Source organism: Plecotus auritus (genome assembly GCF_963455305.1).
Source record: "Plecotus auritus genome assembly, chromosome: 3".
In the NCBI taxonomy this organism is placed as follows: domain Eukaryota; kingdom Metazoa; phylum Chordata; class Mammalia; order Chiroptera; family Vespertilionidae; genus Plecotus; species Plecotus auritus.
The window spans coordinates 173923015-173949617 of NC_137772.1; the positions used below are offsets into that span (position 1 = coordinate 173923015).

Consider the following 26603-nt stretch of genomic DNA (forward strand, 5'->3'; position numbering starts at 1 on the left):
GACAGAGCTTGTATTGTCCAACCCGGAGGTTGCTGCAGTTGGGCGGGGAGCAGCACAGCTTGCTTCTTCCAAACCCCTTCTTTCTGGTTAGGTGGGAGGGTGAGGGAAGGCGAGTCCCCCCTTCACTTGTGGCCCTAGGGGCTACTATGGTTGCTGAGAAACAAGTTTTATTTGAGAAATAATGCTTCCCAGGAGCAGATGTGTAGCTCTCCCACTTCCTGCGAAACCAGATGCTGTGAGCTCACTTAGCACTTGAGGTAATGCCCTCAGCACTAACTGGGATCCAGAGCCTAGTGCTTGATTCTTTTTAGGAGAAAGTAGGCTACGTGGCCCATTATACAATGGGACCCAACCAACCTAAAATGGATCCTTATAAAGTAGGATGTCATACCTACACCCTTCTGGTTGCTTAAGATTTGCAGCAAAGGCTGACCAGGCCTGAGGTGCATTTCTGCTGTAGGGCTCAGAGCGGATGGGGGCATACCAGTGCCTGCCTTTCCCCAGACTTTACCCTCTTGGGACAGAGGAGAGGGAGCTCCTTCCTCCCTGCCCTTTCTTTGCTCAACCAACATGAACCTCCTTCATGTTAGCCTTTCCCACTCTCATTCCCTACTCCCCATCACCATTCACCCAGACCTCAGTATCGCGAGGGGAGTGGCTCAAATGAAGGCTTGGAGAGCGTGAGGGACTGTGGTGCTGAAGCGGCAGTTAAGTAAGCACTGCCATGTAGGTCCCACAGGCAGCCTGGGCAGGGCCTTTTCCCTTCCTAAACCCACATGGACAGGCTGTACAGGGAGCCTCTTTTTTTTTTTTTAATATATTTTATTGATTTTTTACAGAGAGGAAGGGAGAGGGATAGAGAGCTAGAAACATCGATGAGAGAGAAACATCGATCAGCTGCCTCCTGCACACCCCCCACTGGGGATGTGCCCGCAACCAAGGTACATGCCCTTGACCAGAATCGAACCCGGGACCCTTCAGTCCGCAGGCCGACGCTCTATCCACTGAGCCAAACCGGTTTCGGCGGGAGCCTCTTTCTTATCCCTCAACTTTGAAGACATCAATGTACCAGCAACAAACCAGACCAGCTGCTGCAGTTGGCCCAGGGGAAAGCCACTTATGCAACTATGCTCCCAACTCCCTTCCCTTTCCCCTCGGCTCCTAGTCCCCAAATTGAGGTTTCCTGGGCTTTCTGTGCTCCACCCCCTTGTGACCTTAAGGATTCTCTGCCACTCTCCTAACCCCTTTCCTGCCCTTGCAACAATGAACAGTTTGTCCCTCTGTTTGGAAAATTCCCACTAAGTCTGAGCGATGATTAAAAGTGGTAACCCAGCCCTGGCCAGTGTGGCTCAGTTGGTTCAGCTTTGGTCCCATGCACCAGGTCACTGGTTCAATTCCAGGTCAGGGCACATGCCCGGGTTTCAGACTTAATTCCTAGTTGAGGGTGTGCATCAGGCAGCCAATTTTTCACTCTCATATCAATGTTTCTAATAATCAACCTAGACTCCATTCTGCCTGTGCAGTTCAACCCAGGAAAAGAGGCTGCATCTTTCAACAGCCGAAGGGCAGAGGTTTATGGGGGCATTGCCTCAAGGACATGAGGCTTTATCCCCAGAGCTCCCACTTCATCTTAGTAAACAAACAGCATAGGAAACGGAATGCAGATATGCTCAAATGATATTAAAAGTTAACACCAGGCAAAAATGCTGGAGGGGAGTTGATGTGAATTTCCAGTTCTTGGGCCTCAATGACTAGATCAATTCCCCTTATAAATCCCACCCTCTGTACTTGCACAAAATGGCACCCAGAGATGGGAAGGCAGCGTAGCAGACTGTCCGTGGGGAGTCCACAAAAAGGATTGGGAGCATGGAGTGTATCGTTAAAGAATTTCAGCATTAAAATGAACTTTAAAGATCAGATTTATTTGGAGAAAACAAAAAAACCCCACAACCCAAAGGATGGGATTCACATCTCAAGACATCTCCTAGGTAGTAAGTCTACAGATTACAAATCATTTTCATAGAAGATATTTTTGTACAAATTTTACATGTATTGAGTAGGACATAAATCCCTGTTTGTTTTAATGGGGGACATGGCAGGGGAGTGGGAAAGAACCGCTTTTTTGGACACAACTATTTGGAAGGAGTAGACTTGAAGAGGGCAAACCCTACCTTTTCATCATCTACAGCAAATGGTTAAAAAAACCCTTTCAGCCTCGGGTCTCTAAAAGCCATTTCCTGGCCATCCAAGCCAATTACAGTTACCTCACTTGTATGTTTTTTATGCCCACTGGGTAAATGATTCATTATGCCAACTGCTGCAGCACTCATAAACCAACACCCCCACATAGCTGGACAGGCTCTAACCTAGGACTGATGGGAGGAGGGCTTGCAAACAAGAGACCAAGGTCTCATTTCTCTGTTAGGTACCAATATTGCCCATAAGGATTCCACCTACTGAACTGACAGTACAAAGGAACACATAAAAGCAGGCAAGTTAAGTTACTGTGTTGCAAGAGAAACCAGGACCTTGTTAAAGAGTTCTCTCCATTATCATTTATTTTCAAGGGAAGCTAAAAACAAAACCAAACCACACACTGGTCTAGGCCACATTATAAATCCAAACATTGGTGTGGGATTTCAGTGGAGAAAAGGAAACTTGTAGGAAAAAAAAAAAAAAAAAAAAAAAAAAACACACAAAAAAACACCCCACCCCCCAAAAATTAAAAGCCTCGAACAAAAACCCCAATCAAGGTCATAAGGCTCCCAGTTTAACTGTCCCTATTTATCCACCGCCCTCACCACCTAAGACCATTCTAGTTTTCAGAGGTGTAAAAGGGGTCAGGACTGAACAGCAGGAGAGTCAAAAGGCAAAGGCGCCAGGATTTACTTGAGAAGAGCAGTGATTCCTCATTTGACAGCTCCCAGGGGCTGATCCAGATGCCTGGGGCACTGGGTCTGTGGCTTCAACAGAAGCTGCTTTTTGGGAGGTAACAGGAAAGAGTAGCATGAGGAACACAAGACAACAGTCTAAATTTAAAAGCTTCAAGATTTCAACAGAATGTGGGTATTTGAACTTTGAGAAAGGATAGTGTTGAAGAAAGGGCAAAACCAGGACACATAAGAAACTTGGGAATTCCCACACCCCTAAGTGCTTCCTGCTCCAGGAAGTAACCATTCATGTGTTTATTGGAGGTCATATCATTTTTCCCTATTTCTGGTTCAAAATAATTCACCACCTCCCCAAAGCTTCTTTTCAAACCACGATTTTCCCACTTATTTTGGTCACCAAGCAGTCCTATTCTTTAGAGGCCTGTAGACTCACTCCCAGCTACCCCCCTGGGGGGTAAAAATGAAGGCATTCCCCCTAGGCTGGCCCCAGTAACTCAAAATTAAATAAGAGGAGGGGCTGGCAGCCTCCTGGAGACTAAAACTTCAGAGACTAAACCTACCTTTCCAAGGAAGGGGAATTTATTCAGATATTTGAGAATTCATAAATGCCACATTAGGATAAAAGAATTAAAGGTACAAATCTCATCCTCTTCCTCATACCTGCCCTACTGCCCAACCATATTCCAGACATTGCATCACTGTCACTGCCATTTTCCTAAATGGAGGCCCCTAGGCACTAATCACACGGGCGACTGCATGTGTCATAAAAGTGCACAACTTTCCCATTAAAATATGCCTGTCTTTCTGGCTATATTGACGATTCTCCAGTTAGTTCAATACTTTAAAGGCTGCAGCAGCATGCAAAAAAATTTCATTTCATTTCGCTTTTTTAAAAAAAGTTAAGAAGTCTCCAGGAGATGTGAGTTTTATTTTGTCTTGTCTGGCTAGAGGTTTGGTTTGCTCTTGAATGTTCCAGGGTAGAGAGAGACTCGGAGAAAACAGGATGTAGAGGTCTAGTCGGTGTAATCTTCTCCCTCGTTTTCATCTTCACCATCCACAGAGAGAGCAGCATACTTGCTTGCAGAACTGAACTTCTGTAACAGAGAAGAGTGATAAAGTGACCAAGGCCTTAAATTCTCACATCAAAATCCAAGAAACAGCCCAGCCGGTGTGGCTCAGTGGCTGAGAGTCAACCTATGAACCAGGAGGTCAGGGTTTGATTCCTGAATAGGGTACATGCCCAGGATGCAGATATGCAGGAGGCAGCCAATCAACGATGCTCTCTCATCATTGATGTTTCTGTCTCTCTCCCCCATGCTCTCTGAAATCAATAAAAAAATTTTAAAAACAATTCCAAGAAACTGGATTCTGATACTTTAGTCCAAACCGCAACCACCTGCTTGCTCATTAGCTTTTAATGAAGCATTTCCACAGCTAGGGAGAGCTGTCAAAGGCATGCACGCATGTTCTTATCCAAGTCACACACCACCCTTCATCTTGAAAAAGGGATGAGAGTAGTGAAAGGTAGAACAGAGAAAAATGCTAAACTTTCATTATTTCAAATGAGCAGCAGTGCCTTATTTCCAAACACTGTTTGCAGCCCTAAATGTAAGTGGGGTTCAACAGGAAAAGCTAAGGGAAGTAGAGTTGGGCAAGCCTTTGACACTTACAGAGGCTGGACTTTCTTCAGGTTTCTTTGGCTCAGGTGCAGATCGGGAGTCTTGATCCTTTTTGCCATCTTTCCTGCAGAGATGAGTATAAGACCACATCCTTAGGAGAGGACTCTCCCCAAACCCATAAGCAGTTCTGAGGCACTCAATAGGCACCTCCAGTCAACAGTTCTTGATACCTGGACACTTTGTGTTATTTCTAGATTCTCAGAATTGTAACTGTTTATAGTGACTGAGTTTAGTTTGTTCACAGTGAGATCTGGTAATGCTTGGAGAAATAAGAACTTCTTAATTACAAAGACAGGGGTGCCTAAGCCTCAGGCAACAGTTACAAACAACAGGAGAGAGAACACACTTACCTCTCCGACTCCTTCCAGTGGTCTTTGTTCCCTCCATCTCCTGGACCACGGTTGGAGCTCCCACTTTGGCCTTTTGGGACACTCACCCCATCCACTTTATTTTCATCTGCTTGAGTGGAAATGCAAAAATAAATGGAAGGCAAATAAATAATTACTCTCCCTCTCCTAAGTTTCCTAAGGGTTGGAGAAAAATGTGCTCATCATGTACCCAGGGAAATTAAACCTCACCCCAACCCAGACTTCCTTCCTAAGCCCTTCTTCCCACGTACTCTATATATATAACACACACCCCTCCCCCAACAAGATCCACTAAAAAGTTCCACTGTAGGATTACACCATCATGAAAAGCCAACTGCCAATAAGGCTATGATGCTGTGTTGTGAGTGACCTTGGCCTTGCAGATGGTGACATTTCTAATCTGTACTGAGCATGTTATTTTCCTTCCGATTCCCCCGCCCCTGTTCTACCAGGAAAGGGCAGGGTTCCATGCTTTCTCTAAAGAGACCACTCCTGCCCTCTAATGGCAAGAAAAGACAGATAATCTAAGAACCTTAACACAAAACCTGGTGCAAAATACACTGAAGTTCAGTATTTCATGACTTTATAGGCCTTTTAATTTAGGCCTCTAGCGAAAAACCCTCTTCTCCTTTCGATCTTACCTTTCCTTGCTGGTCCTTCCTCAGATGGTTGAGCTGGAACCACTTTCCCCCCACCACTAGAAGAAAAACATGTAATCACATCATCAGTTGTCTTAAAGAAGAGATAAGAAACTTATCACTCTCCAAGCTCTATAGAGAACCAAAAATACATAACGCTGTGATACGTTAAAACACAGGAAAGACAGTAACAACAAAAGCAATTATTTGAACACTTTAAGTGCCATGTCCTTTAGAATGATCACAATCACTCAAGGCTAATATTCTCTATTTTACAAATGAGGATCCTAAGACTTACGGAAGTGATCCTCCCATTGCCAACATGTGGCTGCTATGGGTTCTGAGTCTAGCATTTGCAGATTTTGAGGCACCAAAGGAATGTCAACTAGCTATAAGAACTCTAGAAAATGAACAATTGGTGCTCAGGAGCCAGCTCCAGCATACCACTGAATATGAACTAATAAAGCAGACAGGGTTAGGTGCTATCTAAGGCCAACCCCCTCAGGGCACTTTCTATCATGACATCACAACATTTAAGAGTCTACAGCTGCCTTGGTTGGTCTTGCTCAGTGGTTAGAGCATCAGCCCGCAGACCAAAGGGCACATACTTTAGCTGTAGGCTCGATCCCTGGCCCAGGTAGGGCCTGCTGTGCAGGAGGCAACCCATATGTTTCTCTCTCTCCCCTCTCCTCCATTCCCTCCTCTCTCTCTCAAAAAAGAAAAAGAAAAAGAAAAAGAAAACAATGGAAAAAATATATCCTCTGGTGAGGATGAAAAAAAAAAAAAAAAAAAGATTCTACAGCTAACCGACTGCTGTTTCCAAGCTGACTCACCTTGTAGGGGACTGCTGCTCTGTGTCTGAGCTCTGAGATCGAGCAGGAGGGTTAGAACTTCGCTTCACCCAAGCATTCTCCTTTGGTGGAGGGGCTGGCATTACCTTTAGAGGCTGTTCAGGTTTGGGAGGCTTAGAAGTCGGAGAGTGACAGTCTTCCTCCTTATTGAGTGTTTCATTTTCTAGAGACTTCTCACTCTCTCTCCTTCGTGCATCTGTGAAGTCAGAGTGAGGGAGGGTCAAATGATCAAAAATAGGCTTATTGTACAACCATCTATTAGGATCTCAACAGAGTGGGAAATGGTCTATGTCCATATTTACTACTATCATTTTTCTTAAATACAGACTCTAACTTGGCTCTCAAAATATGAGAAAATGTTTCACTGATGCAAGAGAAACTGGAAAAATGACTCTCCAAGGATAGCCCCTGACCTTTAGGATGATAGCTTTTCTAGTCTCATTGTTAAAATGGTCGTACTTGCCCTAACCGGTTTGGCTCAGTGGATAGAGCGTCGGCCTGCGGACTGAAAAGTCCCAGGTTCGATCCAGTCAGGGGCATGTACCTTGGTTGTGGGCACATCCCCAGTGGGGGATGTGCAGGAGGCAGCTGATCGATGTTTCTCTCTCATTGATGTTTCTAACTCTCTATTCCTCTCTGTAAAAAAATCAATAAAATATATTAAAAAAAAATGGTCGTACTTGAAGAATGATATATATAAAAATACACACGTGTGTGTGTGTGTGTGTGTGTGTGTGTGTGTGTGTGTGAAGGGGACCAATGGCCCTAGCTGGTTTGGCTCAGTGGATAAAGTGTCAACCTGTGGACTGAAGGGTTCCGGGTTTGATTCCAGTCAAGGGCACATGCCTGGGTTGTGGGCTCGATCCCCAGTGTGGGGCGTACAGAAGGCAGCCGATCAATGATTCTCATCATTGATGTTTCTGTCTCCCTCTCCTCCTCCCTTCCTCTCTGAAATCAATAAAAAAAAAAAAAAAAGATCTCACTCATATGTGGGATATAATGATTAACATAAACTGATGAACAAAAATGGATCCAGAGACAAGGTGGCATGAACAGACCGTCCAACCTCAGGGAGAAGGCGGGGGGAGATTAGAGATCAACCAAAGGACTTGTATGTATGCATATTAGCATGACCAATGGACACAGACACTGGGGCAGTGGGGGCTTGCCCTCGGGGGTGGGAAGGAGACATGAAATACTTTAAACAATTAAAAAAAATAATAAAGGGGTCCTATGTTAAATCTGCAAACCCCAGAAACCACTGATCAACTTACAGGCTCAACATACACAAATATATAAATAAACACAATACAACCAGATTTATACATTTATGAAAGGTAGAACACACTACTCCCCGCCTTCCCACCCCCCACCCTCAGGGATTGAGCCCACAACTGGGCATGTGACCTGACTGGGAATCCCCTGGTTCATAGGTCAATGCTCAACCACTGAGCCACGCTGGCCGGGCTCATGTATTTTTTTAAAAAAGCACCAAATGTCTCCTCAAAACTAGGAGCTTATTTTATCAGATTCTTTTTACACTTGAAGCGCAAGCTCTTCAGAAGTAGGGATATAAATCAACCCAACCATCATATTCCTACCTGGGTACAAAGAGGCATTATATCCCGTTACTAAGAGTCTACTCCAGCATGAATAATTACCAGGAAACTTCTATAGCATGTGGACAACTATTTCCAAATTACCCCAGCCTTGAGCCATGTTTTTTTTTAAAAATATATTTTATTGATTTTTTACAGAGAGGAAGGGAGAGGGATAGAGAGTTAGAAACATCGATGAGAGAGAAACATCGATCAGCTGCCTCCTGCACACCTCCCACCGGGGATGCGCCCGCAACCAAGGTACATGCTCTTGACCGGAATTGAACCTGGGACCCTTCAGTCCCCAGGCCGACGCTCTATCCACTGAGCCAAACCGGTTTCGGCTTGAGCCATGTTTTGAAATGCTCAAGTACAAATCAATTTAGAGGTGGGAGGAGAAGCCTTAAAATAAAAAACACCAAAACCCCCCAACGAACACTGGCTCACATTAAGGCAAGGGAGGTGTTATAACTGAACAATTCAGTTTCCAAAGCACTAACCATGCTTATGACCTAGCAGTAAATTCAAGGGAGGAAGAAAGAATCAAGAGCAGAATATCATCACTTGAAACACTGGTTGCTCTGAATAAACAAAACTCAGATGTCAATACATAAAATGAAGGGACAAATGTAAAAGAATTATTGATTGGCTGCCTCCTGCATGCCCCCTACTGAGGATCGAGCCCGCAACCCAGGCATGTGCCCTTGACAGGATTTGAACCTGGGACCCTTCAGTCTGCAGGCCGCCAAACCAGCTAGGGCTTAAGTATACTCTTTAGTAGAAAATTATTAAACAGATCATCTAAGTCTACCTCTGGTGTCCATTTCTCAGATTTTTCAGAGCAGGAGGTGTAAAACTAATACCAATCTGAATTAATCCAAATAAAGAGTCCAGGATTGAATTTAACACCCCAAAGTCTCTGCATAATTTGGTTATGAATAGGTTGTGGAAAATGGCAATAACATGATACCCACCCTGGTCTGACTTACTTCTGCCAGATGTGGCTGAGGTCCCAGTCTGTGATGACTCACTTCCTGTCCTTGACCGTTCCCGTTCCTGAGTTTCTTCACTTCGCCAGCTTGGGTGTCTGTATAAGAGATTTAACAAAATACATATGTCTAGCTCAGTGAAGGCCACCTTGAACTCATGCTGACCCCCCCAAGTAGGATCACTTTTTGCATTGGCTAGGGTTAAGAACATTTTCCTATATAATCTACAACACTGCCCTCCCTTACTGAAAATATAATTCTGCAAGTCATTTAAAACTAGGTCCAGTTGTTCAGAACATTGTTATAGAAGGTTTCTACCCTATTAGAGCCAATGCCACCTGTGATGACTCCTTTATTATCTTCTGTAACACTTAGATAGTATAACCAACATACATACAAGTAAAAAAATGAAAAATAGTAAACATCTTCTCTCTACTTTATACCTAGTAAATTGAAAGAGGTAAATCTGCCCACTCACCATGGTGGGATTTTACTTTTTATACTAAAGCAGGGCTTGCAAATTTTTCTTAAAGGCCCAGATAAACTTTACTTATAAACACAGGCCCAGATCATAATTTGCTGACTCCTATATTAAAGTACCACCAATTTATATCTGTTGTAGGTTAAACCGAGTAGGCCTTTTGAAAAGTGTGAAGGATAGGCAACAACTCTTAACTGGGTTAAACCGTCCATGTACTGCAGACCACCTGGCAGCCCCAGCCATGTACACTAAATGCTGATATATGACAACCAATAATATCCACACAGATTTCCCAAGTACCCCCTGGGGATGTAATGCCCCCACTAAGAACCACTGGATTCAGAAATGGGAAATTAATATTGACAATAACCTCACCTCTCTCGAGGCCGCCGTTCTAGTTTTGGCTCATCCAGCTGACGCTGCAATTTCTCCTGTTCCTTCTGTAGCCGCTCCTCTACTTCTCGTTCTCTAGCAGCTGTGTCAACAGGTTTTGCCCCTCCAAAGATGGAGGCTGCTCGACTGGACTGGGAGGTGCTAGCAGAGGAATCATCTTCCTTAGGAGTGCTCCGAGGCTTTAGATTCAGTTTGGGTCTTTGGGGGGGACCTACATCAAATAAAACTCTAAGTAATAGGTTTTCAAAATCAGAAGCTGATGGCTGGAAGCCAGATTCCCAGACAAAGCTTTTACATGGGATTCAGATTAGTGGCTTAGCCAATTCAGCAGAGAAGGTAAGAAGGGAGATTAGAAAATGGGTGGTTTGAATAATCAAGTCCAATCAATCTTTCCATTACCACATCCATGATGTACTACTAGACTAAGAGAAAGACTAAAAATAGTAAAAATTTACACGATAAAACCAATCCTTTATCATGATTATTACTACCTGGGAAGAAATTTTCAACTACAATAGACTACGACATGAAAATATCTTGTTCAAAAATGTGGTCTGGAACAGCGGTCGCCAACCTTTCGGACCTCTCGGACCATCAGTTGGCAACCGCTGCTCCAAAGGTTTCCTTAAACCAGCGGTCGCCAACCTTTCAGACCTCACCAACCACCAGTGGTCTGTGGAAGATGGATTACTTCAGTAGGTTAAGAGCTTGTAACAATATGACAGGGCAGACTCTATCTAGTCTTATACTCTTGCTCTGTGCATAATATATATTTGACAGTGATTCATAGGGCAAAGCATGCAACACTGAACTTCTGAATAAGCTCTACGGGAGTTTGATTCAAGTTATCAACATTTCTCAAAATAAATTTAAGTGTTTCAAGGAAACCATGTTTCTCAAATTTGGTGTTTATTCTAAATATTTCAGACACACAAAAGATATAGAAGAAAGCTTATGTGCATTCTCCCTCCCAGGAGCAATCCCACGCCTTTCCTCTCTCCCCTCTTCTCCCACAGGTGTGCATCTCCGAAACTCTAAAGGACCCTTGAGGCTTGCAACCAGGAAGCAATGAGCAGCGCAGCTCATCCTGGGTAAACCCCCTGAACCTGTCCCCAAGGACCCCTCTTAGTGAGCCAAAGCAGCTCAGCCTAGGCTCATTTCCCCAGCCCCTGCCCTTAAATTTAAAACTATATATATTTTTATTGATTTCAGAGAGGAAGAGGGAGGGATAGAAGCATCAATGATGAGAGAGAATCACTGATCGGCTGCCTCCTGCATGGCCCCTAATGGGAATCGAACTTGGGACCTTTCGGTCCACAGGTGGACGCTCTAAACACTGAGACAAACCAGCTAGAGCTCCCCAGCCCCTTCTTATTTCACCGTCCCCAACTTGAATAAATGTCCTCTAACATTCAAAAAAGAATATGCTAAGTTCTATAAAACAGACTTATTCATATGAAAGTTATAACACGAGGACAGCTTTGAAGTGCTAACAACTGAGTCTTGAAAACTGTGCACACACCTAATAGGGCAGATGTAGAAGGGATGAGAGACAACATTGAGGAGATAAACTGGAGGCAGAACAGTGAAGGGCCTTTATGTTAGAAGTACAGACAAAGAGATATCTTTCAGACCATGGAGAGACTAGGAAGGTTCTTACTTTTAAATCTTTTAAAAATTAATTTTAGAGAGAGAGGAAGGGGAGCTAGAGAGAAAGATTGATTTGTTGTTCCACTTATTTGTGCATTCACTGGTTGATTCTTGTATGTGCCTTGACCAGGGATTGAACCCACAACATTGGCGTATCAGGGTGGCGCTCTAACCAACTGAGGTACCCAGCCAGGGCCCAAGACTAGGAAGGTTTTCAAAAGAAGGAGAATAACCTAATTAGATACTATTCCAGAAAGACAATTTGGGCCAGTGTGAAGAATGAAGTGAGGCAGGGAAATCTATTAGAAAAGGGGGCAAGGCCACCAGAAAAAAAAAATAAAAAAAATCGGGTGTACAGCTATTGGGGGAGGGAAGGAATGGCATGAAAGGAACAGGTCAGGAGCCAAAGAGGACCAGAGGCCCACATCTGAGCCTCCACTTTTCTTCCAAGTGATGATAATTGCAGACAGAATTCTGGTAATTAGATAATATTTGTGTGAGAACTCAGCTCATTGGTGAAAACGCTCAATAAATGTCAAATATTTTACCTAATAGACAAACATGTAAATTGACTGTACCTCCGCTATGCCCACCAGCCAATCAGGAGCGAGCACGCAAATTAATCCAGCAAAGATGGCGGTTAATTTGCATACATATGCACTGAGCAAGAAGGAAGCCAAGGGAGTGAAGCAGTGGAGAAAGGAGAGAGCAGAGAGCGAGGCAGCGGAGACCGGGGCCTCTCTGCTTTGCTCAGGCCGCAGGAAGCCCTATTCTTGCAGGAATAGGCCCAAGGAAGCCCTATTCTTGAAGGAATCTTCCTGCAACAGGCCTCTAGTTACTTACACATTTCTTGAATGGAAACAGATAACAGCAATGCTTTTAAGAAGTAAAGATTTTGTAGAAAAAACTGGAAACGATATTTTTGCTTTGTGTTTTTGCGGGAGGAAAGACTACTGCGCTGGACTTTCAATATGGCTCTGATGACTTCTGTCACCCCACTGTGTTTTGACAGTTGTCTAGGTCTCCCTTCCTTAATTGGAGGACTATAGGTGATGATATATATAAAGCACTTGGCACCAAGTCAGGGCTGATAAAAGGTTGTTAAAGGCTAGGATTGTTGTCTGAAAATAAAGAGAAAAACTGCAGGCCAGATACCTTACTTTTTCAATGATATCACTAAAGTCAGAACACAAATGTTGGCCATTTAGTAATACCTTTTTGAGAGGTCAGATTTAGAACACACAGTTTTATAGAAATGTTAAACATTAGCGGCATAATTTTAGAATAGGTGAACTAGCACCTTGGCATTAATTAATGATCATCAATTACTGTGGTAATTAGTAATGGCATTGAAATCAGCAACACTTGGTTTTGAATCCCATAGTGTCAATTACTAGCTATGAGATTGTATTACTGCCTTCATTAGAAAGCTGGGACTAAATACCACCCACTTTAAGTGTAGCTTATTAAATGTGATCATACCATAAAGATGTCGGACAATGGTTTTTTTTTTCCTTTCCAACTTGGTTTACTCAATACATTTTGACCCAAATATCTATATACTAAAGGAAGTTAGAAATACTTTGCTTTATTTCCATTATGTCATCCATATCCAATGATCTTTCCATTACACTCTGCTGCATCCTTCACAATATATAAATTCTGTCTGTGTCCACTTAATGGGTTTGAACATAATTGAGAATTTTCCCATCAGTTTGTTCAGTGGTCTGCCCCAGTAAGCAAGCAAAAGAAAATGATTACCTCTATCATCACGCCTATAATCATCCCGAGAGTAATCATCTCTGGAGCTCCATGACCGATCATCACGTCTGTCATATCTGTCCTCATAGCGGTCCCCGCCTCCTCTGTAGTCATCATCCCTTCGGTACCCACTACCAAATGCTCTTCTGCCACTGCCTATCCTGGAATCATAGCCTGTAAATAAATATACCCCAAATTGTGATCATCACACTGGAGGGAAGAAAGAAGTTCTTAAAAGAAAGCAATTTAACTTAATGGTGTTTTATAATGACCTCTATCATAGTCTCTGCTGCCTCTGTCATCATAGCGATCCCGGCCACCATATCGATCCATATCCCGGCGTGGGCCATCACGATAACTGTCCCGATACCCATCACGGTATCGGTCTGAATCATAACGATCTCGATCTCGATACTCTGGAGAAAAGAGAGACAAGTAAAAACATAATATGTCACATTGTACTAGATAACCTCGGGCCGATCGCACGTCCCCCGTGGCGGCGACGACCCATTCGAACGTCTGCCCTGTCAACTTGCTTTGCTGACTCAAAATATGTCACATTGTATAGTAGAGGAATTTGTATTCAAGTATTTGGTGTTTATTGAAGTATTCTTGGTATTTATTTGGCTTCAAAATTTTTTCTCTAGTAATCCAATACACATTGCTGGACTAATAATTTAGGAGGAAGTTAGGGGAGAGAAAAATATATATCCCATAATGAATTTCCAGGATTAAAGATTTAGGTATTAAATCATCTATATAATAAAAGCCTAAGGGACTATTATAGCGAAACGACCCGTCGCTATGATGTGCACTGACCACCAGGGGACGGATGCTCAATGCAGGAGCTGTCCCCTGGTAGTCAGTGCACACCCATAGGGGGAGTGCTGCTAAGCCAGAAGCTGGCTCATGGCTGGTGAGCTCAGCTGCCACGGCGGGAGTGGCAGCAGGTGCAGTGGGTTAGGATGAGCCTGAGTGCCGTGGTGCCCAGCCCCGATTTGGGCTCCTCCCTGACCACCTGCTGTTTAGCGCACTGCTACATCCCCTGAGGGGTCCCGAACTGCAAGAGGGATGTCCAATTGCCAGCTTAGGCCCTGCCCCTCCCCCTATCCAGCAGGCCCTGTCCAGTGGCCGGAAGGCCCCGTCCAGCCTGGCCCCTATCGGGACTGGGCGAGATGGCCCCGATAGGCCCTGATCACTGGCCAGGCGTAGGGACCCCATCTGTGCATGAATTTCGTCCACTGGGCCTCTAGTGTAAGTATAAAACATTTGAAGAAAATATAGTTGGAATCTTATAACCTTGATGCCAAAGATCCAATCAGATATCACTTAAGTTTAGCATGAAAATAAATGATACATCTTGTGTTGGCAAAGTTTAGAGGAGAAAGTCAATTCCTACACTGTTAATTTTAAAATAGTACAACCACTCTCAAAGTTGTTTCAGAACTATGTATTAAATTACATATACCCTCTGGGCCAACAATTCAATTTCTAGGAATTTTTCTTGAGCTAGTAACTGGACACATGTACAAAAGGAGGTTCATTGTAATGTTTTCTTATAGATTAAGTAAATTAGGGGGCATCCATACAAAGCAACCACAAAAACTGAGATATGTAATTACTAAATGTGTTCATGACACATTATTTGAAAAAATTATGTTATAAACTTTATTTTACACACACACGTTAATGCCAGAAATTTTTAAAAAGAAATGTAGCTCAGGTGGCAACTGTGAATAGTATAAAAGGGGGGTAATGGCTATTTAACTTCAGCTAACTTGCTAGATCTTCCAATTTTCTGACAAAAGCTGGGAACCCAGATTTTTATATGAAAAATCTCATTTTCTAAACATGAACCAATACTTTGAGTTTGATCATTGATGCGTATAGACCAAAGAGGTGTAGTAATTTTATTACTGCATTCTTTTAAGCCATTATTTAATTTTGCAAAGACCATCATTTTGTCTTTGTGAACAGACATTCTGTGATAGTTTAAATTTATAAATTGAAGGACATGCTGATGTTAGTCAAGTAATTATATACAGGAGAGCATGTGAAATAGAATTCAAAAAAACAAACATACAAAAAATCTGCTGCCCGAACAACTAAAAGACAGTGTGTTTATTTTTAAACACATTTTTAATTTCTGGAGAGGTAGTGAACTCTATACTCGATTTTACTTAGATAATATAAAAACAATTATAAGCTTGTATTCACTAAGAAAACAGGGATCAACAGTGAAAAGAAGCACATCAGTACACTGTTACTAAGACAGCCAGGAAATGTACAAGTTTTGAGATTTAATATAGATGTAGCTTAAGAACTCCCTCTACCCTCTATCCACAATCATGAGGGTGGTCCCATCACCATGTAAACGTTTTTATAAACTAATGTATTAACACTATATATATATTTTTTAATTTTAATTTTTTAAATAAATCTTTATTGTTCAAATTACAATTGTTCCTTCCCACCCCCCCAGTTCCCTTCCACCCTGTTCCCACCCCACCCTCTGCTCTTACCCCCCTCACTGTCCTCATCCATAGGTGTATGATTTTTGTCCAGTCTCTTCCCCCACCCCTTTCTCCTGAGAATTGTCAGTCCACTCCCTTTCTATGCCCCTGATTCTATTATACTCATCAGTTTATTCTGTTCATCAGATTTTTTTATTCACTTGATTTTTAGATTCACTTGTTGATAGGCATGTATTTGTTGTCATTTTGTTGTTCATAATTTTTATCTTTACCTTTTTCTTCTTCTTCCTCTTCTTAAAGAATACCTTTCAGCATTTCATGTAATCCTGGTTTGGTGGTGATGAACTCATTTAGCTTTTTCTTGTCTGTGAAGCTCTTTATCTGACCTTCAACTCTGAATGATAGCTTTCAGGGTAGAGTAATCTTGGTTGTAGGTTCTTGCTATTCATCACTTTATTTATTAAATATATTTTATTGATATTTTACAGAGAGGAAGGGAGAGGGATAGAGAGCTAGAAACATCGATCAGCTGCCTCCTGCACACCTCCCACTGGGGATGTGCCCAAAACCAAGGTACATGCCCTTGACCGGAATCGAACCCGGGACCCTTCAGTCTGCAGGCCGCCGCTCTATCCACTGAGCCAAACCGGTTTCGGCGCTATTCATCACTTTAAATATTTCTTGCCACTCCCATCTGGCCTGCATAGTTTCTGTTGAGAAATCAGCTGGCAATCGTATGGGTGCTCCCTTGTAGGTAATTAACTGTTTTTCTCTTGCTGCTTTTAATATTCTCTTTGTCTTTTGCCCTTGGCATTTTAATTATGATGTGTCTTGGTGTGGTCCTCTTTGGATTCCTTTTGTTTGGGGTTCTCTGCGCTTCCTGGACTTGTAAGTGTATTTCTTTCACCAGGTGGGAGAAGTTTTCAGTCATTTTCAAATAGGTTTTCAGTATCTTGCTCTCTCTCTTCGTCTGGCACCACATAATTCTGATGTTGGTATGCTTAAAGTTGTCCCAGAGGCTCCTTACACTATCTTCATATTTTTGGACTCTTTTTGCTTTTCCGGTTGAGTGTTTTTTGCTTCTTTGTATTTCAAATCTTTTGACTTGATTCTTGCGTTCCTCTAGTCTGCCGTTGGATCTCTGTATATTATTTTTTATTTCAGTCAGTGTATGCTTAATTTCTAGTTGGTCCTTTTTCATATCCTCGAGGGTCTCACTAAATTTATCAGCCTTTTCTAGAAAATTCTTGAAAAACCTTATAACTGTGGTTTTGAACTCTATATCCAGTTGTTTGCTTTCCTCCATTTCTTTCATTTGTGACCTGTTTCTTTGTCTCTGCATTTTGGCTGCTTCCCTGAGTTGATAGAGTGGCTTTGTGTGCTAGGTGTCCTATAGGGCCCAGTGGCTCAGCCTCCCCAGTTACCTGAGGTGGACACCCTTTGTGGGCTGTGTGCACAATCTTTTTTTAAAAAATATATTTTATTGATATTTTACAGAGAGGAAGGGGGAGGGATAGAGAGCTAGAAACATTGATGAGAGAGAAACATCGATCACCTGCTTCCTGCACACCTCCCACTGGGGATGTGCCCGCAACCAAGGTACATGCTCTTGACCGGAATCGAACCCGGGACCCTTCAGTCCGCAGGCTGACGTTCTATCCACTGAGCCAAACCGGTTTCGGCTGTGTGCACAATCTTGTTGTAGTTAAGCCTTGATTGTTGTTGGTATCACTGGGAGGAATTGACCTCCAGGTCAATTGGCTGTGAGGATCAGCTGTGTCTGCTGGGAGAACTTCTGTGCTGGAGACACCCTTATGAGACAAGACTTGCTTCAGTGGGGCTTTGGTGCTCACTGAGTCTGCCCTGAGTGTGTCCCTTATGGATCTGAGGAGTTGTAATCTGGATGGTCCCACTCTGACCCCTGGGTACACTGGCTCTTGGATCTCCAAGGAGGTGCTAATTTAGCCTCTGCCTGAGGCCACGCAGCAGGAGCTGCAGAGAGATCTGCAGATTCCTCCTCTTTGGGGTTTGGAGGTGCCCAGATGAGGCCCAGCTGTGAATCAATGCAAGCTGCTGCGGGGCATTGGACCTTCTTTTGGATATTCTGAGTCTCACTGACTCAGCTGCAGTCTGTTAGTTAAGTTTAGAATTCAAAGGACCAGGGCATTCATATGCAAAAGCCTCTGTGAACAGCTTGGATGGGGCGGAGTCTCAGGGCAGAGCAACCAACAATGGCTTCCCGTCAGCCCTGCCCTAAGAGTTCCCTGGGTCTCAGTGTCCCGCGGTAATCACTGCAAGCACCTCTGAAAGTCACCCTTGAGTTTCACCTGCTGCCAGACAGTCCAGTTTCTCCCCGTATGAGTCTGGGTCCCCAGAGTCTCGCCCGGAACTGGAGTTCAGAGCAGTCAGGAGCTTTTGTCTCCCTCCCTCTTGAAAAATCAGCTGCGTACTCAGTTGCCAGCCCTCTCTGCATGCACGCCTCTGTACCTCTGCCTTCCGCAGCTCCTGTGAGTCTCAGTGTGCTTTTCTCTTTCCTTCTAGTTGTAGAATTTCCACTCAGCCAGCCTTCCTGTGGTTCTGGATGATGTCCATTTTGTCTTTTAGTTGTAGTTTTGAAATTGTTGTGCAAGGCAGCAGTTCAGGTGTTTACCTATACCGCCATCTTGGTTTCTCCTCCAACACTATATATTGTTTTCAAATTTTTACACCCCCCACAAAGGTTTTGAATTTTATCCCCATTGTTACATGGATATTATGCTATAAAGTAGGCCAGTATAGGAGCAAACTACTAACTTAGTAACTTCTTTACTGAAGAGTAAATTCTTTCCATTTTAAAAATACAAATATTGTTGAGTATTTCTGCATGTATTTTAATAAAGTTGCATAATTTTCTCCATAAACATTTTACAATGGTTCTGTTGGACTTAGGTGATATGTGTAAAAGTTGTAATTCACCTCAATTCCTACCCCATGACATTCTTTTTTTTTTTTTTTAAATATATTTTATTGATTTTTTACAGAGAGGAAGGAAGAGGGATAGAGAGTTAGAAACATCGATGAGAGAGAAACATCGATCAGCTGCCTCTTGCACACCTCCTACTGGGGATGTGCCCGCAACCAAGTTACATGCCCTTGACCGGAATCGAACCTGGGACCCTTCAGTCCGCAGGCCGACGCTCTATCCACTGAGCCAAACCGGTTTTGGCCCCCATGACATTCTTTATTCCCCTTTAAATTATCTTTTATTTGCAGACTAGAGGCCTGGTGCACAAAAGGGGGGGTGTTCCCCCAGACTGGCCTGTGCCCTCTTGCTACTTACCGCTCAGCTGGCTGCTTCTTAAAGCTGCCGTGGAGGCAGGAGAGGCTCCTGCCACCGCAGCTGCGCTTGCCAGCCATTAGCCCAGCTTCTGGCTGAGTGGCGCTCCCCATGGGAGCGCACATCATGGCAACTGGTCATTCTGCCATAACGGTCACTTAGGCTTTTATTATATAGATTGTTTCTCTTCCTTAGTATATACAATGTCCAATGAGTATGGGATTTTTGTCTGTTTTGTTCACTGCTATAGCCAGAACTTAGAACAGTATCTGGCATATGGCAGACATTTAGTAGTTTTGAAGTGAATGAATTTTGTTATTTTAAAAGGTATTTTTACAAACTTACATTTTAACTGCTTTTAGTAATGCAAGGAATTTTTGTACAGCAAATTCTCCAATAATGTAGACTTTAACTCTTGTTTCTATCAATTAGCCTATGGTAAAACTGGTTTCATTATATGCTGTTTCACTTAAAAGTTGCAGAACCTATCAATGCTATCAAGTGAGAACTACTAAATACCACTCTAAACCCATCAATCTTGCTGGACTCTTGTTAATTCAAGTACTTTACTTTGTAGAATCTGTTGGGTTTCTTTATTAACAACTGTCTCTAAAAAAAATAGAGAAAGTAACACAGAAAAAAGGAACTTGATAAAAATGAACTTACTGTCTCCAAAACTATCATCACCTCTTCTAGGTGGGTAGTCATCAAAGCTGTCTGTGGCAGGACGGGCCCTCCAGTCTGTATCTGTTTTGTCAGAATCCCGATTTCTATCTCGGCCAAAAGAACGATCATCCCTGTCTATAGATATATAAAACAAAATAACATACGAGCCCATAAAAACATTTGCTCAATATTTATTGCATGCGTAGAAAACTCCCTTCAGTTTATTTCTTGCTCATACCACAGCACAGTCACGAAGTTACCACAAGTGCACTCTCCAGTTCAACTGAGTGATATATTTCCTCACATTTATTCCTACTGGCTTAATGCTTATCTCTCAACTTCTGTATTAGGAGGATCCCTGATATATACATAAAGTAGGCCCTTCTTGTGTCCAATGTGCTGTTGGGTACCTAATGTATTTATTATACACTTAACACTCACCTATGTCAATCAGGGCTTCTCAATCTCAACACTACCAACATTCTGAGCTGGATAATTCTTTCTTGTGGGGGGCTGTCCTATGCATTATTGGATTAATCCCTGGATTCTATTATGTCAGTAGTACTCCCCAGTTGTGACAACCCAAAATGTTTCCAAACATCAACAAATGTTCCCTAAGGGCAAAAATCATCCTTAGTTAAGTACTGCTCTAGATTAAAGTAGGGCTACCACTATCTACCTCTATTAAAATTTTCTGGGAAAGGACAATAAAACAGGAGAACTTGTCAGCTTCCTTACCTTTATCCTGGGCTTGATCAGCAACGTCCACTCGAATTCTCCTGTTACCTAGAGACTGAGAGCATAGGACTATATTAACCAACCTTTTGCCCCATTATGCACAAATCCCATGAGTGACCTTGAACATCTGGGCATAGCAGAAGCACTGGGGGAAGGAAGATAAAGGAAAAACATTGTAATCTACCCAACATTCCAATTTGTTGGCTAAAGAATCCTTTATAAAGACTTGAAAACTGAGATAACCCCTTAGTTAAGTTGGGCTTAAATGATGTCAGGTCAATTAACTTACTATTTTTATAAAGATAAATTTCACAGAATAGAGTTAATTCAACTATCAAAGGCAATTTAATACCAAGTACAATAAGTTAAAAATAATTCCCAGACAACTAAATAGAAGACACATTTGGGTCTAGAATAATTATTCATTCAAGCATGTACAAAGCCCTTACTACGTATCACAAAGTTGCTTAAAGCATGGTCTCTGTATAATCTTAAGTTCTTTCACTTAATATTACCTTTGGGTAAATCAGTTCCTTCAGGATACCCTCTGATTTCCCTTGCCCACATCATTATTTATATACTTTGAACCCAATTAATTCTACTGCTGATTTTTCCTCATTTCACAGTAGAATCTATAGTTGAAGAAGGATAACAGTGAATTTTAGTTAAAAATACCCAGAATTATATTAAATACCACTATAATAAAATCTCTAAATACAAGCAGCTCCTTAGTTTGGACCATGACAACATTTTCACAGTTAATCCAGCAAACTTCAGATAATAACTATATGCTATTCTTTTAAAGAAAATTTTATCTTTATTGTTCAAGTTATTATAGATATTCCCCTTTCCCCTACTGACCCCTTCCACCCAGCACCTGTCCTCCCATGCTATTCTCTCTTAAAATCCAGACTGAGAAGTTAAAAATTAGTAATATTAATTAGATCTAAAGAAGAAATATTTTGGAATAACTTCAGCTTTTCATATATTTATATCAGTGAACTTTTATTTCTAACTAGCATTTACTTCAGATTATTAAAGTGGTACTCAATTATGAGGTAGCAAAATATTTTAAGAGGTGCTGATTTTAATCATGTCAAATGGCAGATGTGGACCATAGAATTATGGCACTGGAAACTGCCTTCTCAACAAATAATGAGGGATTTCTGGAATTAAGAGAAAGGAAAAAAAAAAGTATTTTTTCTTCCCAGATATTAGTTTGATTTCCAAAGTCACTAGCGGTAAAAAAAGAAGTTTTAAGATTACAAACTTCCATCACTAAAAGGTAAATAAATGCTTCAGTATCCTGCTTGGCTAGCCTAAGAATCACTACATAGCACCAACCATGTAATAACTGTATCACAATTAGATTTAATCTCTACTTCCCTCTCATGTATTAACAGCTGAATCTCCTCTCCCTACTGAACTGCCAATGTTACTGGATAGAAAAACATCTATGGTCAATGATAAAAAGTAGAAGGACTGAATGTTTACTGTCATTCTTCTGTAAAAGATTCCTAAGAGCAATGACACCTGACAAATGACATCTGAATAAGAAATGTTTCTGAACCCTCTCAAAATTATAACGAAACATGATCACTTCCCTGAAATGAGATAATACCTTTTAATACTAACCTGATTAATAGGATTTTTCTATTTGGCTTGATTTGGTCAGATTACTTTGAAAAAGAAAAGCCACCAGAGCTGAGGCAAAGCTATTAGTAAATGAATGTGATATTCTACTAAAGACTCGGTGTGGCCCTGGCTGGTTTGGCTCAGTGGATAGAGCATTGGCCTGCGGACTGAAGGGTCCCAGGTTCGATAACAGTCAAGGGCACATGCCCGGGTTGCAGGCTCGATCCCCAGTAGGGGGCATGCAAGAGGCAGCCAATCAATGATTCTCTCTCATCATTGATGTTTCTATCTCTCCCTCTCCCTTCCTCTCTGAAATCAATAAAAATATAAAAAAATAAAATAAATGAAGACTCGGTGTGGTGAATTTCTTCCACAATTTTCCACCTAAATACCTCCCTGAATTATTGGGGCCTGTTGAACTTGCTGAATCGTGGTGTGACCTTTAAGTGTTACATTGTTAAATAACCCAGGCTTTTCTTCGTAGATATTCTGGGAACCTTTGAAACAGTTACTGACCCAATTTAAAAAAATATCAGTTTGATAAACACCAGATTTGTCAGCTCCTACCCCTCAAACTCTCCACCCTTATTTTCTTTACCTCTTCATTGAGGCTCAGGGCATTGAACAAGGAATCCAGGTCCTCGAACTCAGCATAACCAAAACCTTTCAACCTCTCTGGATTGCTGGGTTCACGTGGTAAACGCACTGCACTGATCTGAAGTAAAGAAACAAACAAACACACACACACAAAAAATGTTTCCCAAATCAATGTTCTGGTTCATTTGCCTCTTTTGACCACCATACATTATATGCAATAAAATTCTTTGAATGCAGAAGAACCTGGTTGTCTTTAAGCAAGAAACCATTGCAAAGGGATAGAAGACAGACTTCATTGTATACCCTATTAAACCTCTTCAACTTGAATATAAATTTAACCCTTAAAAAAACCAAAACAAAAACAACACGCGTTCAGTGTTATTTCTTATATCGCCCATTCCACAATTACCTTATTTTAGTCTTTAACTTAATTACTGCCAAAAAATTTTCTGGGCAGTATATTTTATGGAAACCTTACTTATCTGAGAACCATTGTCTTCATACATTAACAAAAATTTGATAGAATCAAACACTGGATTGTAAACTCCCTCATCCCTAACCCCTCTGCTGAATTCTAAGAGGGCAACCACTGAATTTTTACTCTTTGAAGCACAGGAAAAAATTCACACTGACCTAGTTTGAATTTGAGGTTAACGTGTGTTTTCTGATTATAAAGGCAGGATTTTTTCCTTTAAAGTTTCATAAAACATTCCCTGGCACTAATTTTTATTAATTATTTACAACAGGTTATGCCCTCTTTATGTCCAATTTTAAGACGTCTTTCAAATTCTTTTGATTATTTTTTCACCATCTCCTTTCCGTCATTCACATCTGTTTTCCTTATCCTTTGGATTTACTATATTCAAGTTTATCTTCTGGACCACTGATTTGATATTTATTCTGGCTTCTGATATATAGATTTTATTATAGTCTTTTAAAAATTCTAGTTTAATTAAACTCATGATACAGTAGAAAAAGGAACAAAACATGAAAGGGAAGTAGCTAAAGACCAGTTCCTGAGCATAAAGGTGAAAAGCCTGAACGGACCAGATTTTATCCAACATTTAGAGAAAGAGGCCACTAGAGAAAAATCAAGAACAGGTCTGCCTTCTAGTTGGTCTACATAATTAAACAGAAGAAAATTTGTAGGTGGCAGTAAAAAATAATCACATCAATGCCTGGCCAATGAGGCTCAGTGTTGAGTGTTGACCTATGAACCAGGAGGTAATGGTTGATTCCGGGTCAGGGCACATGCTTGGGTTGCAGACTTGATCCCAAGTAAGGGGCGTGCAGGAGGCAGCCGATTGATGTTTCTCTCTCCCTCTTCCTTTCTGAAATCAATAAAAATATATTAAAAAATATAATCACATAAAAAACACCTACAAAATAGGAGGGAGCAGCTTTTTTTTAAAGTGTTTTCTCATTGGCAAAGACTGGAGAAAAACCGAATAGAACCGAAACCTGTTGTTCATTGTTTCATTTTTTTTAAGTCCTTAGTATTTTTTAATCAAAAGTTTGAAAACAGAACTTCTAAGCACCTCTATACTCTAGAACTTTCTAGACCAGCATTTTGAAACATACCATAAGAGATGAAAAACTACCATTTGTGACAACATTGATGGGCCTTGAGAGTATTGTGCTAAGCGAAATAAGTCTGCCAGAAAAAGCCAAGAACCATATGATTTCACTTATATGTGAGATATAAAACTGAAACTCACAGAAACAGGCAACTGTATGATGGTTATTAGAGGGAAGGGGAGAGGGATAGTAAAGGGTAAAAGGGACCAAACATATGGTGATAGAAGGCGATGTGACTGTGGGTGTTGGGCACACAATGCAAGATACAGATCATGTATCATAGAAGTGGACACTTGAAAACTTATATAATCTTATTAATCAATGTCACCCCAATAAATTTAACAAAAAAATACTATCTTAAGCTTTTAAACCAAGCAAACTGTTAATATAAACCCGTGGCCAGCAAACTGCTGCTCTTTGGCCCCTTGAGTGTGGCTCTTCCACAAAATACCAAGGCCTGGGCGAGTCTATTTTGAAGAAGTGGCGTTAGAAGAAGTTTAAGTTTAAAAAATTTGGCTCTCAAGAGAAATTTCAATCGTTGTACTGTTGATATTTGGCTCTGTTGACTAATGAGTTTGCCGACCACTGAATAAACTATATATATGCTAAGTTAAATATGTTCTTACAAAAAATTAGTAATCTTGATATAAGCCTGAATGTCATTAACAGAATGGCTGAGTTCAGAGAAACTTTCTACCTTTTAACATTTAACAGGGTATCTCACCTTTAAGTTTCTTAATGAGAAGGGTTATAGGTTTGAGAGACTCTCCCTGTATCAATAAGGTATCGTTAATTTTTCTAAGATTGTCCGATTGGTGTTGGATGAGAACATTCTCAGCCAAAGAGCCTAAACATTTAATTATACATCTGCTTCTTCCAAGTCTAGACACAATTTTAGAATCTTTCTCAACATAGAAAATCAGAGACAGTCACTATCAATAATGCTACTTTTCATATCTAGGTAATTGCCTAAACCTTTAGACTTACATTTAATCCTCTAAAGAATTCCTTAATGGAGTCTTCTGTCACATCATAGGGCAGGTTCCCTAGGAAAGCAGTGTAGGGTGGCGATTTGGGAAGACGGCTCCTGTCAATATTGGGTTCCCGAGCAGCCCGTGGAGCAGTGGGCAGGATGGAACGGTCAATTGGAGGTGCCCTATACACATCATCATCATTACTGTGCCAAGTGGTTGAAACTAGAATAGAAAAGTGGACATAAATTACAGGAAACTTCCCTCACTGCCACTGTAGAATAAGAGGACCTATGCTAAGTGCCAAGTATTAAATAAGCTACCCCAAGAAAAGAAACGGTAATGTTATAATCAGAAAAGCAACACAAAAAAGACTCAAGTCTATTTGTTTCTAAGTATTTCAAGGCCCAGGCTTTAGTTAATAGAATCATGGTGATTCATATTCTTTATGTAGTAGTGAGAAAGAGGGAGAGAGAGAGAGAGAGAGAGAAAATCAACTACTTATGGAATATTACTATGTGCTAGATACGTCATATTCATTACATCCCATCTTATCTTTTTAACAATCCTGAGAGATTGTTCCCCATTCTAAAGAAGGAAACTCAGATTGCCAAGGTCACACAGATGGTAGAGCAGTAGCTGGTGATCCTGGTAGAGCTGGGATTCCGACCTGGGTCCCTCTCACGCCAAATGTATTTAACCCCTACGAACAGCTCTCATTCTTACCTTTCAGCTAAAGGAAGTGTTTTCTTCATGGTTTATCCTCCCTTTATTTAAAAAAAATATTAATTCTGTCCCTATAGCATTGCCCATGAATTTGTACTTCAGGTATCAACACTTATGGAAAGTACAATCTATGAAACATATTATGAAAATAGGTTACAATAGAAAAATTATTTTCAGTCTACAATGAAAGCTTTTAGAAAAAAGAATGGGTAATCAGATTTATTCCATATCCAATGATTATATATAGCTCCTGCCTAGTCATAGAACTTGTCCAAATGACATCCCATAACTCTTCTGTGTTTCTCCACCATAGTTACTATTCCTATACCCCTTTCTCAGACCATTTTTATTTACCCAGAGACACTATGACTTCATAATAAGAGCTCCTAGAATGAATTTCCTTGACTCTGAGTATAAGCAGCTTATAGATTACATTGCAATATTCCTTTATGAGGACATCATAGAAGTTTAAACCTAAAAGGAAATCATCTAGTTCTTACTTTTCACATGAAGAATGAGACTTAAAAAGGATAGTACCTTAAGAAAAATTTGTTAATGCAAGAGCCAGAACTAACTTTCTTGAGTCACAACTTTAGTCCCTAT

General features: G+C 41.3%; 1 protein-coding gene across 4 annotated transcripts in view; it reads right to left on the bottom strand.

Annotated features, from left to right (window-relative positions):
* Positions 1 to 1901: 1901 nt before the first annotated feature.
* The window catches only part of EIF4B (eukaryotic translation initiation factor 4B), a 33688-nt gene continuing 8986 nt past the window's right edge, over positions 1902 to 26603 (bottom strand). Inside the window, exons 3-15 of one of the 4 annotated variants that reach the window (XM_080659887.1) lie at positions 25291 to 25499; positions 22727 to 22843; positions 20494 to 20548; positions 19756 to 19890; positions 13572 to 13715; positions 13300 to 13473; positions 9871 to 10099; positions 9015 to 9112; positions 6410 to 6623; positions 5580 to 5635; positions 4921 to 5026; positions 4562 to 4634; positions 1902 to 3985 (exon numbers count right to left, since the gene is read on the bottom strand). In XM_080659887.1, the coding sequence (XP_080516013.1) occupies positions 3905 to 3985; positions 4562 to 4634; positions 4921 to 5026; positions 5580 to 5635; positions 6410 to 6623; positions 9015 to 9112; positions 9871 to 10099; positions 13300 to 13473; positions 13572 to 13715; positions 19756 to 19890; positions 20494 to 20548; positions 22727 to 22843; positions 25291 to 25499 (1691 nt within the window). In that variant the 3' untranslated portion in view covers positions 1902 to 3904. Of the gene's footprint in view, positions 3986 to 4561; positions 4635 to 4920; positions 5030 to 5579; positions 5636 to 6409; positions 6624 to 8999; positions 9113 to 9870; positions 10100 to 13299; positions 13474 to 13571; positions 13716 to 19755; positions 19891 to 20493; positions 20549 to 22726; positions 22844 to 25290; positions 25500 to 26603 lie in introns of all 4 variants that reach the window. The other 3 variants (XM_080659884.1, XM_080659886.1, XM_080659885.1) reach the window with 3 other exon arrangements.